We start from the raw sequence: 16,763 nt of genomic DNA on the forward strand, positions 1-16,763 counted from the left end.
TCACTTTAAATATTAAAATATTTAACATGCATGCAATTAACACCTCCCAAATAAGTAATGTGTTTAATGAAGAGCATCCGGTCCTTCACACACTGTTGGTCAGCCTCGAGGACCACTGGCCATCCCGTCCAACACTGCTGGAGAAAACAGATTTGCCTTCAACATTGAAACATCCTTCTGGGTTCAGTGTTATCTGTTCTGCTTCACATGAGTCACACATGCCCCATTAACACCAAAGAAATTTGAGAGGCGGTTTGGAGCCGACTCCTGCGCACAAACCAGTTCTTTGTGTTTCGACAGCCAAAGAACCGGTTCTCGGCCAGGAAGACTGGTTCCAAAGCGGCACCAACTCTTTGCTGGACTAGAACCGTTCTTTCACCACGTCATGCTTACGTCGGGGGCTTGGCCGGGTTTAGATCTCTAAACATCTTTTCTGACCATAGCAAAGCCAGGAGAAACCTTTTCAGAAACACAATGGAGTCCGCCTTTGTAACTGTTATGCTTGAAGTTGGCGCAAGCGTTTCTATTTAAAAAAAATTATTGAAAACATTATAAGCAAAGAAGAAAAAAGTCACAATATAGAACAAATAAATGGAAAGAAAAAGACACAAGACTAACATAACTAATCAGAAAATATTACATATTAATGGAAAAGATTTAAAAGACTTACATAATTCAATTGTTTTTAAACCCTTCTTGGTACACGAGTTCGAGATAATCCCAAAATAATGTTGTACTTGCAAGTGTTTCTAGCTAAGGCGTATGGCGACGTGCACAGTGACGTAACGACGTCGTTCCCTGGGCGCTCTAGTCAGTGGAAAAACAAACAGGTTCTGAACGGGTTGAACCAACTCCAAACAAGCACCAGTTCCGAACCAGTTCTTTTTTGGTGGAAAAGGGGCAACAAGGAGTGACACCGCATCACACGTCCCAGATCATTCCTGAAGGATTCAGTGCATGTACATCAGAAGTCCAGCTCGTCTGAGAAACAGAGGTGTGTGTGCGAGTTTAGTAGTTTCATGAAATTAAACACAAATAACCCTGAAACATCCCCCTGATCGCACTGTAGCCATACGAGTCAGAAACTAAACGAATCTGAAAGAGCATCCAGCAAACGCTGATGTTTTTGTGTTCCGATTACCCTTTTATTTTGTAATGAATTTCATTTTGCAGCCGTATCTATCGTGAGATCTGCCGACTGCAGCAGTTACGAGCCGAACCGTGACGGCTGACAGTGACTTTACAACAGAATGGCATAAATTAAACAGATCTGATATCATGCTGGGAATTCAATGCACAAATTGTATATAAAATAGTCATGAGGTAATGTCTATTTTTGATAATCAGCTGAATTAAATCTTGTAAAAATGAAACGTGTTTGCCTTTTTTTCACATTTTTATTTGCATCTTGATGAACACAAACCGAATTACCAGATCATTCATCACAAACGTTGAGATGGTTTGTTGAGTGAATCACATCACAACTCTTCCTCATGAGTTTAAAGATGAATGAAGAGTTCTGTGTGAATAAAGAGCTATCAATTTGCAATTATAATATCTTTAGCGTTTATTTTAATTTAAATAATTTATTTCCATTTTGTTTTGTTTTCTAAAGAAATGAATGATAAAACTATGTCAATGTTTTAAAGACCTGGTCCGGCAGCACTGACCCGGATCTGGGGAGAAATAGAAGTGTCCGAGAGCCGCTGTTCATCTTGAGTCGTATCCCTCAGCCGAGAGCACAAACAGTGAGTCCCACTGAGGGCCATCTCTGCAGGCCTCTGTGTGTGGAAACAGTGTTATGGCTCTCAGTGTCAAGGGGCGTGTGATGAATGGAGCTGCGTGAGTCTGGCAGTTTAGTCACCGTCTTATAAAACAGGCCAGAAACACTCGGGGGCCTTTCTCAATCTGTGTCCTTGTCTGTACTTGTGTTCTTGTGAAACGTCATCTTTTGTGGCTCAAGTATTGTCCTAATACACTATAATGTGATAATAATGTATAATTATGTGTTCTTGACACGCCCATTTTACCGAGAATGCATCGGTTGGTAATTTGTGTGAATTTGACGGCAGAAATATCTCAGCATTCAATTCGGCATTCGAGGAAGGAGAGGCAGGTCAATACAGTAAAATTACGTACGCTTTTTCATCTCTACATTCACTTCTGGGAACATTTGATGCGAGAAATCAACTGTGTGGATTTCAAATATTGGCCTTTTTACGAAAATTTATGGCGAATCGAAAATGTGCTCAAACGTTCTCGGAAGTGGGAAACTCCATAAGCGCCTGCGGGTGATAAGTTAGCTAGCGAGCCGACCGGCCAGTTTGCTCGCAGACTCGTGTTACCCCACCGTCAAGAGATCATTGGCTGTTATCGTCAATAATTCTCGTTATGTTTGGGCACTGCAGACGGCGTCTGTGCAGGGGTACTATTGCGCGATACCAGCAAGAATACATCATCTCAAACGGTCAGCAGCGTTCTGTGTGCTCGTCAGCTCGTGAGTTCATTCTTCCAAGAACAACTAGCAAGAGCATTCTTCCCAAGAACACAAGTCCGATCTTTGCATTCTTGGTTTTGAGAAACACCCTCGACCTGGGCCAACCTGTGCATTATTCTCAGGCCCCGTCCATACTACTGCGTTTTCGTTTAAAAACAGAGAACTTTTGCTACGTTTGCACCTCCCGTTCAGACTAAAACGGGAAAAACGAAGACCTAAAACGGAGAAGTTTAGAAACGCTGCGGCTCTGTTTTGCATTTTGAATCTCTGGAGGGCGTTTTAGTGTAGACGAGACAAAACGGAGGACTTCAGAAATGCTGGCGCTCGGCTCTATGATTGGGTGTTATCAGTCATGACGTGTCCTTCCCTGATTCGTCAATCACTGTTTACACCGGCACGCTCATGCCCAGTGTTGGTGAATAGTCACGTGATCCGTGTTTTCAGTCGTTTTAATGTGGACGGAGATCAATTCTAATACGCAGATAAAATGCTGGTGTGGACGGAGATCGTATTCGTTTTAATTCTCCGTTTTTTAAACGAAAACGCAGTAGTGTGGACGGGGCCCCAATCTCAGAGGGAGTCTCTAGAGTCGGGTGTTTGCAGGACTGAAATATGATGTTCACAGGTGTAAATAATTCAAATGTCCACACGAGTCTCAGACTTCAATGAATACTTTGTATTGTTAAACAAACGTGCAGGTCACATACAAGCCAGTGCTAAATTTAACTATCCACCGTCTCCCTTAGGGTAACGCCCCGTACGTGTGTAGGGACGTAGAAGAATGAGCTTAAAGGTATAAAGCCACCTTTACATGGCAGCAGGAGTCTTCTGAGCGGTTTACAGAGAATCGTATTTTATTTAACCCTTATTTAACCAGGTTTGTCTCATTGAGATATAACATCTCTTTTTCAAGAGAGACCTAGCCAAGATGGGAGAACAAATTAGATTACACAATCACAAAACAAACACAATTGTAAAACAAACACAAAAGAGGCAAAGACAAATCATGTACATATCAATTTAAAATAAAAGTGTCATTAATTAAAACATTTGCACGTGTGGATGGATTCATGTTCTATAGTTTTAACATAACCTTTAAAATCATTTAAGGGAATTAGACACTGTAGTTTAAGTGTTTTCTGTAGCTCATTCCAAGTAGAAGGAGCAAAACACATGAAAGCCTTTTTGAACAAATCTGTCCTGGCTTGAGGTACATTCAATGAAATAGTTTTCTGGGACCGTAAACCATAAGTGCTCTGTGTAAAAGAAAGAAATTCAGATATGTAACATGGAAGCCTGCCTATAATGCCCTTATATATAAAAATATAAAGGTGAGTAAGCCGGCGATTTGACAGAGAAGGCAAATTCACTGTGGAGTAAAGTGTACAGTGATGAGTGAGGGGTTTGCAATTCGAAATAAATCTTAAAGCTCCATGAAACACAGAATCTAACATCTGAAAATACTTTGATGGTGCATTCATATACAACAGATCACCATAATCAATAATAGAGAGGAATGTGACATCGACTAGCCTTTTTCTAGCAGAGAAAGTAAAACAAGATTTGTTCCTAAAGAAAAAACCTAGCTTCAATTTCAACTTTTTACTAGATTTTATATATGAAGCTTAAAAGAAAGGTGATCATCAATTAAAAATCATAAATATTTATAAGATGAAACTACCTCAATTTTTTTTACCATGATCAGTAAGAATATTTAGGTCTAACTCATTTTTCCTTGCGTTTGAAAAAACCATTACTTTGGTCTTCTCTGCATTGAGCACAAACTTTAATTGATAAAGCTGTGCTTGCACTATATCAAAAGCAGTTTGCAAGCATTCATACGCTTCCTAATTGTAGCTGCATAACAGTAAATAACCGTATCATCTGCATAAAAATGAAAAAAATGCATGCTGGACGTTTTCCCCCAGACAGTTTATGTAAATAGTGAATAAAGTGGCCCCAGAATGGAACCCCTTTACAGATTGATGAATATTTTGACGTTAGGCCATCAACTTGCGTAGCTTGAGTCCTATCAGTGAGGTAGTTGATAAACCAGCCCACAGAGTGATGAGAAATTCCTATACTGATCAGTCTCTGAACTAGTATGCTATGGTCAAATGCTTTGGACAGATCAATGAAAAGAGACACACAGTGTTTCTTATCATCGAGTGCTTTGACTATATCATTAATAACTTTTAGAGCAGCAGTGGTAGTGCTGTGTTTTTTTTTGAAACCAGATTGATGCTTAGATAAAATTGCCTGAGCATTTAAATACTCGTCAAATAATCGTCTCAGGCAGTCTTCTGAGCTGGATAACATCTGGCAGGAGCTGGAGCTGTGCTTGAGTTCACGAGTGCCGTGATAAAGCAAGGATCAGTGTATTCCCCGCGTCCCATGGCCCCGTCCACAGCTTCAGCGGCGAGGTCTGATTCTGCCGTTCTGTCTTCAGTGTGTGATGTTGCTTTTTGATCATGAGTTCTCATCTATATCAGTGTTTCTGAACTCCTGAAACGCCTCTTTCTTCCGGGAACGAACACGTCACAATATTCCTCATGCACTATAAAGGGGCAGTTGAGTTGAGTTTGTTAGTAGTGTGTTAAACTGGCGGTTATGGTAAGGGGCGGGACATTTCCCAAACACACTCAAAGTGCTTGACCAATCACAAAACACTGCTCCAGCCGACCAATCAGAGCAGAGTGTGCTTTTCAGAAGGAGGGGCTTCATAGAGACAGGAAGTGAACAGAGCGTTACTGACAGACTGGGAAGAGAGGAGCCGCAACAATGGAGAATATGAGGAGAATAATCAACTTTCAAGCAGGAAAACCTGTTCTAGGAGAGCCTGAACACATCAAGAGTCTGAGAAAGGCCAGAATATGGGCTCTCTAAGATCTGAATTATATGTCTGATGTGATGATGTTTTCCCCTCTTGCACACAAACCAGATTCATTTAGGAAGAAAACATCTTGATCATTTGAGAACTGAAACACAAGAGCATCTCTAATGACCCTGAAATTACATGGAAAGAGAGTATATTTCCCCAGAATATTTTTTTTAAATAAATGCAATAGTGTTACTTGTACTTTTATTGAAACACAAAAGCCCAAAATAAAACAGCTGCACTTTTGCCATTAAAATAAATCACGGGATAAAGCACAGATAATTACACTGGTACACTATTATTACAGAAAGGTACGCAGTGTATGTTCTCACTACATTGTTCCCAAATGTAATATTGATATACCATAGTAGAATAAGAACCCCTTAGTTTTAAAATACTTACAATAGTTCCGGGGAATGACGCTGTTACGCTACCGGAAACCATGGGCACCCCCATTTTGGCAGTATTCGACAGACTGTTGTGGTTAAGGCGGTTAAACATGGTCGATAACTGTTGTGCACCAGGTTGCACAAATAAACGAGGGAAAAAGAAAGGTGCGTTGTTTTACCACATTCCTAAAGATGCGGAGAGGCGAGCTAAGTGGATCAGCGCCATTAAAGTCCCCGTGAAATCAAAATTGAACCTATTTACTTTGTTAGCGCATATTACTAGTCTTGTGGTGAACAATTAATCCGTGCAAGTAAATATATATTAAAAAAATGTTTTACCTTGGTTATCTTTAATCAAAATCGGAAAAGTTACTTCCGGTCTGGAACGGTTTCTTTTTCTGATGACGTAGGTTTCACAGTTTGGGTGGGGAAACGCTTAACCACTCCCCTCAAACCGTTAGTTTGCTATGAGTGAGAGATGGAGAGGAGGAGCGCTAGAGTCAAACCCTGCCCTCTGTTCAATATTCCGTTTCACTTGGAAATACGTCACTGCACTGGAGAAAAATCGTTTGAAACTTCCGGTTCACGGGGACTTTAAAAGAGCCAGGAGCAAGCAAAACAAGACTGAAAGATGGGACCCCCAGCCGTTGGATTCCACTTGTGCAGCGATCACTTCATATCAGGTAAGTTACCGAATACAAAGCTTACTAACTTAAGTATAAATTATTTAATAGGCTATAACAGTTAATTGTGGTTTTTGGTCAGTTTAATACTAGCTAGTTGAATGATAGCATGCAATTCGCGGGGTTAACAATGTCATGTTTTGTAAGCTAGCAAGTGCTAACGAGTAAACAAAACCCAGTCTGACACTGAATGTTTCTATTTATTTTGTAGGGAGAAAGAGTGATAATCCCTTGAGTCCGGACTTTGTTCCATCTATTTTCAACTACGTTCCATCTCCAGAGAAGAGGAAAAGAAAAACGAGACTGGAGGTTTTCAATAGACGACAGAAAGCAAAGCTAAAGAAGATAGAGCAGTGAATATATAAAAAGTTTCTTAGCCTGTTCAACCCCACTTCTATGGACTTTAAAATTCATTGTAGGTTTATAATCACTGCATTTTGGCTGCATGTGATTGTCACTGTCTTTAGACGCGTTTCCATTATAGATTTGCGCAAAACTTTTGCGATATTTTCCAAATGTCAATAAAAAACTATTGCGAAATGACGGTGTTTAACCGATGTTATGCGACTAAAACGTCTTTTTTTACTCTCGCGATAAGTCATTCCAAAAATCATGGCAACGGACATTGGTAGGTTTATAACCTATATCACAGACATGCACCGCACTAGACATTACTATTATTAATGGAAGGAGACGTGGTGTGTCATCCAAACATTAATGGCAGGGAAAGACATGGAGTTCCTGGTGTTTCTCCCTTATTTCTGCTTCGATGTCATGATGGCATTTCTTTGAGGTTTAGAGAGGCTATTCCTGTAATTATTGTTTCTTTTTTTTGAATGAATTTAATAAAGAACTTTATCTCGTATTATGTCCAAACGGTCATTGCAAAACGAAAAATTAACGGTTGTTGTATTTTTAAAACGCAAAGTTGATCAGTCATTTTAGTTTGACCACACCAATGCTATATACACCAACCTATATAAATCTCAAAATATTTCAGATATTTGTTTGACTTTTTGCTCCCTTTAAAACATTTAAAATATTCACAAATTAATATGGGAAAAATGTAGATTTTACTGGCCAAATTAGAACCTGGATATTTATGATATTTTTCCCGCAGTGCTGTAGGCTATAGGCGAATTATTATAAATGCATCTGAAAAATAACGCGCTAAAAACATAATCTCCGAATGCACCTTTAGAGAGAACTGCACCCTTCATACGGATTACATAATCAGAAGGTATTAGTTTGAGATTCAAATTTTTTCTTTTTAAAGTGGAAAATCAGGTTTGTATGTTTTAGTTTATCTGTACAATAATTAAATGTGCTTTAAATAATTTTATTTAACGCGAAGGAACATACAGAGACCAGTGTTACTCACCTTAAACGAGTGTCGACTCGCGCCTGCCTTTTCACGTGGTTGTAAGGCATTGCATTTAAAATACACCACTATATATTCTTAAAGACAATGGCCCAGATAGCAAACTGACATTGAATCAACGTGGAAATATGACATCGAAACAACGTTGATCTGACATTGTTTTGCTCATCGAATTAACGTTGAACCAACGTCAGACGCGTCATTCTTTCAAAACTAACGGAAAATCAACTTGAAATCAACGCGTTGTTTCAACGTTATGAAAGCAAACCAATTTTCGATTTTCATTTAGCTTTGAAGAATGCCGCGTCTGACGTTGGTTCAACGTTAATTTGATGAGCAAAATCAACGTTGTTTCAATGTCATGAGAGACGTCGTTTCCACGTTGATTCAATGTCAGTTTGCTGTCTGGGTGGGTCTCATTCATGAAACATTCGTAAATATACAAGTAAAAATGAGTGATTTGCGCGTAAAGAGACCTTCCCGAAAACTCTTCTCCTGATTCACAAATACTTCGTAAACGTCATACTTTGTGTGATAGTGAAATGTGTGTGTGTTAATGAATTCCAACCAGTCGTAAATGGGATGCGCGTGCATGTTCATTCTCAATTATACCATAAATCATTATATCCGACTGACATCTATATGCATATAATAACATGAATGCGAATGAAAAAGAAAGATTTCTCGGATGCAGAAATTGAAGTTTTAATATCAGAAGTTCATTCAAAACGCCACATTTTATTTTCAAGCGTACATAGTGGCGTATCAGGTCCTAAAAAAGCTTGGCAGCATATTACAGATGCAGTTAATGGAGTTTCATCTGTTAATCGAACAGTCCCAGAAGTGAGAAGAAAATGGTTCAACATTAAGCTTGACAGCAAAAAAAACGAATTCAGAAAAATCGTGTTCAAACTGGAGAAGGACCACCATCGATCACCAGATCTCCTATTACTGGCTCTCATTATAAAAGTAAAAAGAAAAACCATATGTAATTAATATATAAGATATTTTTTTTCCAAATTCTGTTTAAATATGTACCCGATTAAGGTGAATTAAAATGCAGCCTTATTAATGAGCAAAACGTTCGGATGTTAAGCGCACCATTTACGCGTGGTTGGAAGCAGGTGTAGATTTCTTGCATAGAAACTAACATTTGGAAAATACGAACATTTTAATGAATACGAAAATTTACGCCAGAACCACTTTACACACGATTTACACAAAAATTCGTTTTGCTCGTGTTTCATGAATGAGACCCAATGAATATAACTAATTTGAATGATAAAATGTCCTCAGAACTGTGCACTGTTTGTTTATTGACAGGTTATGGAGTCAGCCGCGTCGCAGCATCTTTCGGCTGTGAGTGACGCAGGACGGCGGTTTAAAGTTAGAAGCTCCCCCGCGAGGCGAGTCCATCTCCGGCATGGGAACCAGCACTGACCCGATGGATACTGGATAACACACCGGTTGATTACACTTGAATTACTTCAATGTTTAGGCCTAAATGTTGAATTTTTACTTCAAAATGTTTCTTACATGAGTTTAGATGTAGGCAGTATTTAATACGTGTTAAAAATAATACAAAATTTGTTTTGCTGTAATCGACAACAAAGGCCAATCCCAGATAGCAAACTGACATTGAATCAACGTGTAAATATGACATCGAAACAATGTTGATCTGACATTGTTTTGCTCATCGAATTAACGTTGAACCAACGTCAGACGCGTCATTCTTTCAAAACTAACGGAAAATCAACTTGAAATCAACGCGTTGTTTTAACGTTATGAAAGGAAACCAATTTTCGATTTTCATTTAGCTTTGAAGAATGCCGCGTCTGACGTTGGTTCAACGTTAATTCGATGAGCAAAATCAACGTTGTTTCAATGTCACGAGAGACGTCGTTTCCACGTTGATTCAATGTCAGTTTGCTATCTGGGATGTCATGTAGTTATACCGATGTTTGTATGGAATATTTTTACAAAGGTTTAGAAATAAAAAAAGTTAATATTACTGTCATATAAACACAGTTTATATTACTCATAAATATTTGTTTTTAAATGCCCCCATAAAATTTTCAATAATATGTTGTGATTTTGTCCACAAACTACAGGCCCAGACAGTTCGCAATTAATACACGATCTCACAATATCGTTGCTTTTCTGCTCTTTCAAATCCTGTCTTCACAAAGGTCAGTGATATTCTGACAGCTAGTAATCCTCAAACCGCCTTATAAACAAGTGGAGTATCCCTTTAAAGATGAACTGAACTGAAATTTGAAAAAAGGTGATATAACAGATGTATTTTATTTATTCTCATTGGTACAATTTTTAAAATGGCAGAATTTGTTAAAAGGGATAAATTGGTACATTGAAAGTGTTGTTTTTGTTACACGGGCGCCGCCATGTTGGATTTCAACATTCGGCTACGTCACTGGCATGGTAAGCCACTCCGTTGCCTACCCGCACCACAATCTCCACCGTACGGGCGTGATGCGTGAGGGGGAAAAAAATTGTGAACTTGCATGCGGTTTAATATTTTCGACTCGAGTCAATTGATTTCACCTACCAATCAGAGCAACGCAGCTCTAACACTTTACAAGCCAATCAGAAGCAGAGCAGGGCGGGTCTAAGCGACACAGTGTAATTGAGATCCATACTTCACGAAAGTGTCGTCGGTGAAAGCCAGCGCAAGTTCATTCGTGTGTAATTTTCTATGCGGACATGTCCCCCACACTTTAAAATTCGTTTGTTTGTGACTTTTAACCGCACGCCGTCATCACCACGGAGGAGCAGGACCGAGCCTGTGTGAAATAGCTCACTGAATGCAGGTAATGAGCAGGTATAGCGGTTGCGACCATCGACTATAAAAATTGACTGCGATACAGTCACGGTAGAGATCCACTTGTCCGACACGACATTCGCGTGTCGTCGCGACGCCTCCCCACATTTGTACTTTGATGGGCGTTCCTCGAGTTTACCGCTATACATACAGTCGGCAGCGCGTCATAGTTGGGGGGCGTGGTCGGCGTGGGGGAAAGCAGCGCGACCATCCTATGTATTTGAATGACGAAAATGTCATATTGCGAGTCATTTATGCCTGCCGACCGGCAACGGTACATTGCAAAATTAACTGTAATAGGTTATGATTGCCCTTATTTAATTAAAAACTGGGTCAATGACCCAACCAAATGGCCGGAGGTGTCGTTTCCAGACTATTGTTATCTGGTTGAATCTCCAGGTAAGACATCGCGGAAGCTACCGGCAACACAAGCCTATTACTCGCGTATAAGTTACTATAAGTCCATAAAACCATGTCACTTACCAATTGTACTTCACTCAAAACTATTAATCCTTTTGTAAAACGGTGATCAAAGTAGTCGCTACGAAGTTGCGAGGGACTTTGCTGACAGTTATCCGAATTCTCACAGACTGCAGTCTGATAACCTTCAGCTGATAACGCGAATAACATCCCTTATGAAAAACAACTAAAGGAATCTCGTAGTATTTTAGGACAAAATATTATAGTAATGTAAATCCTATAGGAATACTATAGTATTTTGGGACATAGCCTAGAAGTATAGGTATTAATGAACATCACAGAAGTATTATACACTACTATAGAATACTAATAGCCATAGGATTACTATAGTTCTTTTTCGTAAGGGATGTAAAGTCAGACAAATCTGGCCCACTGCCTAATACGAGTTAAACATCTACTACTATATCACACACGGACCTCTACTCACACAGTAATCTAATAAGTTATGATTAATTTTGCCATTTTGTCCTCCTATCCGGTTCTGTATGTATGTAAGAAAGGCTGTAGAACTTCAATTTATAATTTGTTAGTTTATGGGTGGTACAGAAAACGACACAGCAACTCTTCGGCATGATTGTCGCATGTATTTCAATGAGCGCCAAGGCAATGTTTTCCCCCACGGGCTAAATTATAAACATAAAAAATTAAAAAATATTTGTTATGGGGGAATAAACTCTCTGACAGTGCCATATGGGTTATTATGTGATGTCACATATGATATTTTTATGCACATGATATTTTTATTAAAACAATATATAAAAACACATGTCTGTATTAAAGAAAAAAATATTGATACACATTTGGAATGTAATTAAATGACAAGTATTTTGGGTGTCTTGTTCGTTATATTTATTTTTATATAAAAGCAACAGAACTTAAAATTACATCCAGTTTATTTGTTTATTTATTTATTTTTATTAATGCAATGTTAATAAAAACAGAACAAGTCAAGACATACAAGTAGTAAACAATCTATCAAAACAAGGAGACATTATGATACCAAATACAAGAGAGGAGATATGAAAAGAAATAACACTATTTTACATTAGTCTTAAAGAAAAAAAAGAGAGAAGGAAAGAGAGATGAGGGCATACAAGAAAAAAAATAAAACATTAAGGAAGAATATTAAACATGGTACAAATTCTGGATGTTTTCATTGCTTTCTTATTGAGAGATGTTGAAATTGTATTTAAATACATCTTCAATTCTTCTTTGAAAAAGCTTGTTTTACTGTTCATATATTTAGCTTTATGGATATGAAATTTTCCAATATATAAAAGAAGGTTTATACAAAAACATGCATTAATTAATTGCATTGCATTAATTTTGTCTTTGACATAGAATCCAAAAAGAATGTGTTTATATGATAAAGAAAAATTACAAAAAACCTTTTGGACAATGAGAATTAGCAACACGTGCACGAGCGTGAATCTCGCGATATCAGTCTTTGATCTCACAGGTGTCTGACCCACTGCGAGAACCGAGATCTGTCCGGCTTGACTCCGCTTTTTTCACTCTTTCACTCTAACTGCAGCCGCCTACTCTCGAATACATTGCAGGCGAGGCGCAACTCAAACAAGCCTAATGTTTCCCCCACGGGCTAAATTCACATCACGTGACGGGCGTTCCCGGGGCGTTCCCAGACCAACCGACTGTATCTATGGGTGTGCTTTTGAGCCAGCGGCCAGTCGACAGGTGTGTTCGACATCGCCTGCGGCTGGATGCAACCGATCAGCGAGAATAGCCGCGTGCAGGCGGGGAGGAGCTGCAAAGTCAGACCAGTTCGAAATGAGCAGTCAAACTAGCCGCCCCTATATTTCTCTATGCGCTTATACACTAGCTATTACGGTAAGACCGTCAACCTTTCTGAAACTGAAGACATTGATCTTCCAGCGAAGGCTATTCTGTCTATAACTATATTCTATCTATCTATAACATTCTGATGTTATTTTACAAAATAAAAGCCCCCCAAAACTCATATATTACCTATTTTGTCCATACATTCAGAAAATCATAAAAATAAAAGTCCTAGCTTCCACAGACCAATTGATTAGCATTAAACGATTGAACTATTATTAGTTAATAGATTTATTAATGTTTTGTGCTTAAAATTTGAAATCAAACCCCAGCTTTCTTTTCAGATACTATTTGTGTAAAAAAGGGGCACGAAATCGATCCAAATAGTGGGGTTCGATTCGTGGTGAAGGTCTCAAGTGCGTTCCGTCTTTTTTAATTAAATGCAATACATTTAATCTTATGTATTAACTCGTTTCATCTGACTCCATGAAATGAAAAGGGTTTATCAATGATATCTGTGCATCATTTAGTAGTTAATGCTTGACTATTCCTTTTAACTCTAATGAAAATAAAGTCAAAGTCCGTTAGAATAGCCAAATATAACAGTTTATTACGTCAGGTAAATGTATTAGAATTCCACAAGATAATCAGAGCAAACCATTAGATGTTTCAAAGAACTTTACCCAACATATTACATGAATGCCGAGCCTCGAAGACCCAGCATCATGGGCTGATCTGATACAGAATAGCAGCCATGAACTCTTGTGCGTTTTTGTTAAATAGAGCCAAACCTTACCTGATCTAATCACCAAATTTACCTGATCCAATCACCAAACTACAATGGACTGAAACCCCCACCATGTTTACTGGGGGAAGGAGAGTTTGCATTCAGACAAAAGGTAGAAAGTGATTAACTCAAAGACACACCCTTTTGTGTGCAAGATATTTCTATATTCTTAAAAACCTTATTACCTTTTCTTTAACTTCTTTGGAAATGAGACATTATTACCAGTCACCCTGAGACCAACAAAATGATTCTAAACAATCCTTAAAGATTATCAGATTCACATTAAAACCATATTCTTGTGTGAGTTTTCAGTATCATTGACTGAGAGAGTGAAAGAGAGCAGATAAGATGTTCAGAGATAGGGTGTAGGGGGTAGGGTGTCAAATGTTCATTTGCAAGCAATGCCATTTGTCTTTAGAGGCCACTGATCAGATATTTTCTCTTTAACCAGTTTTTCCAGTCTTACAATTTGTAACATTTTAGAAAATAAATTATTAGATTTATAAAAAAATTAGTACATCAGATGTATTTATTTTCATTTCGGGAAGCCCTAATCTTATAGAGCAATTTAATAATGTGTTCCCCCAAAATGTCAAATTGTTTTAGCAAAATGATAATAAACTGATAACAATTTATCTGAATCATGTCAACTTATGTTTTACAATATAGCACAATGAACATAGAAAAAGGAAAGCACTGAATACACAGAAACAATATATTGTAAAGAGACCCTAAATTAAGAGTCATTCCCTGCACTACAGAAGTTCACAAGGAGTGATGTGGTTTTAAATGAGTGCAGGGGGTGGGGCCTACACACAGCTGCCAGGAAAGAGGAATTAAAAACAGAGCATAGTGTGGCTACGAGACTGCCAAAGAGGAACATGGGCAGCCTTTATCAAATCCTGCTTGCACTTTTTATCGCTGTTATAGGGGCCCTCTACCTTTTGGGGTCTTTTCGCCGCAGGCGACCTGGAGAACCCCCTCTGGATAAGGGACCTATTCCGTGGCTTGGTCATGTTCTGGATTTCAGGAAGGACACAGCCAAATTCCTGCAGAGAATGAAAGAAAAACATGGAGATATTTTTACAGTGCAGCTGGGAGGCTTTTATTTCACTTTCATTACAGATCCACTTTCTTTCGGCTCGGTGGTGAAAGAGGCTAGAACAAAGCTGGACTTGACTAAATTTGCAGAACTATTAGTTGCACGAGTATTTGGCTATCATTCCTTGGAAAATGAACACAAGTTTCTCCAGGCATCAAGTAACAAGCACCTCATGGGAGATGGTCTGGTTGTCCTGACTCAGGCCATGATGTACAATCTTCAGAATTTGATGCTTCACAGCGTTGGATCTGGGAATGACAAGTCATGGCAAGAAACTGGACTATTTGCTTACAGCTACAACATTGTCTTTCGCGCTGGCTATCTGGCACTGTTTGGAAACGAGTCGGGTGCAGGGACTTTGGAAAAAGCTAAGGAAATTGACCGGGAACATTCGAATGAACTTTTCAAGGAATTCAGAAAATATGACCAGTTATTCCCAAATCTGGCTTATGGTGTCCTGGGACCCAGTGAGAAGATGGAGTCAGAGCGTTTGAAAAGACTGTTCTGGAGCACACTTTCAGTGCAGAAGATGAGATCTAGAGACAACATCAGCGGATGGGTACATGAACAGGTACAGGTGAGAGCTGAGCAGGGCATGCAAGAGTTCATGCAGGATCGATACATGTTTCTGCTTCTGTGGGCATCTCAGGGCAATACAGGTCCTGCGGCATTCTGGCTACTCTTATATCTGATGAAGCACCCTGAGGCAATGAACTGCGTTAGGAATGAAGTTGAGCGGGTGCTCCGAGAAACAGGGCAGGAAGTAAAACAAGGTGGGCAGCTGATTGACCTGACTAGGGACATGCTTCTCAAAACTCCCATTCTAGACAGTGCAGTGGAGGAGACTCTCCGTCTTACAGCTGCCCCCGTCCTTACAAGAGCTGTCCTGCAGGATATGACCATCAACATGGCCAACGGACAGGAGTACAAGATCCGTGAGGGTGACAGAGTGGCGATTTTCCCCTACTCAGCTGTTCAAGTAGACCCAGAAGTTTACCCAGATCCCTTCACATTCAAGTATGACCGTTATCTCGCACCAGATGGAAGCAAAAAGACTGATTTCTACAAGGGCGGAAAGAAACTCAAGTATTACAACATGCCCTGGGGAGCAGGAACCACAATGTGTCCGGGAAGATTCTTCGCCACCAATGAGCTGAAGCAGTTTGTCTTTCTCATGGTGTCCTACTTTGACTTGGAGCTCATAAATCCAAATGAAGAGATTCCAGGCATCGATGTCAGACGATGGGGCTTTGGCTCCATGCAACCATCTAAAGACATCCAGTTTAGATACAGACTTCGATTTTAAAAAAATATTATTCTATGATTTAATGCACTGAAGCTTCAACAAAACTTCATTTATAGAAGCTGACTTTAAAACTGACATGCTCACTTTAACCTGGAAAATGATAATTACTGTCCTAAATACCTGAGGTGTTGCTTTTGATATATCTCAGTCCCATGTGCTTGCATTTACACAAATATTGTACATAAGCAAGAACAAATGTCATACAACATACACAGGAACAAGATATTGTTGTGTATAATCCTCTACTTAAAATTAAAATCAACTTATTGTGCTGGTTTCTCATGTGCTATTTGAGAGAAAAACCAGATATATAAATGAAGTGTATACAATATATGAAATAAATACTGTACATTAAGCTCCTTGTCTTTTCATTGTTCCTTATTGACTATACTGAACTGATATTGATTTTAAATTGCCAATGTAAATACCCCATGTAAAAAAAAACAAAAAAAAAAACCCAACTAATTTAGGGTGAACTTTATTTGCTCGACCTTTGCACCAAGATCCTTTATAATATATTTCTATACATTATTAACATAGAAAAAGGCTTGTCAATGGGCTCTGACTAATTCTTTCTTTTTACTTGTTTATCATCATCAGACTTTTAGCTTTTACCCGTCTTTG

General features: G+C 38.9%; 1 protein-coding gene across 1 annotated transcript; it reads left to right on the forward strand.

Moving 5' to 3' along the window:
- Window positions 1-14,551: 14,551 nt before the first annotated feature.
- On the forward strand, window positions 14,552-16,494 carry LOC120479271 (5-beta-cholestane-3-alpha,7-alpha-diol 12-alpha-hydroxylase-like). The gene has a single exon (XM_039671559.2). The coding sequence runs from the start codon at window positions 14,613-14,615 to the stop codon at window positions 16,137-16,139; it is 1,527 nt and encodes a 508-aa protein (XP_039527493.2). The 5' UTR covers window positions 14,552-14,612; the 3' UTR covers window positions 16,140-16,494.
- Window positions 16,495-16,763: the final 269 nt, after the last annotated feature.

Source organism: Pimephales promelas, chromosome 13, assembly GCF_988280905.1.
Source record: "Pimephales promelas chromosome 13, fPimPro1.hap1.1, whole genome shotgun sequence".
NCBI lineage: Eukaryota > Metazoa > Chordata > Actinopteri > Cypriniformes > Leuciscidae > Pimephales > Pimephales promelas.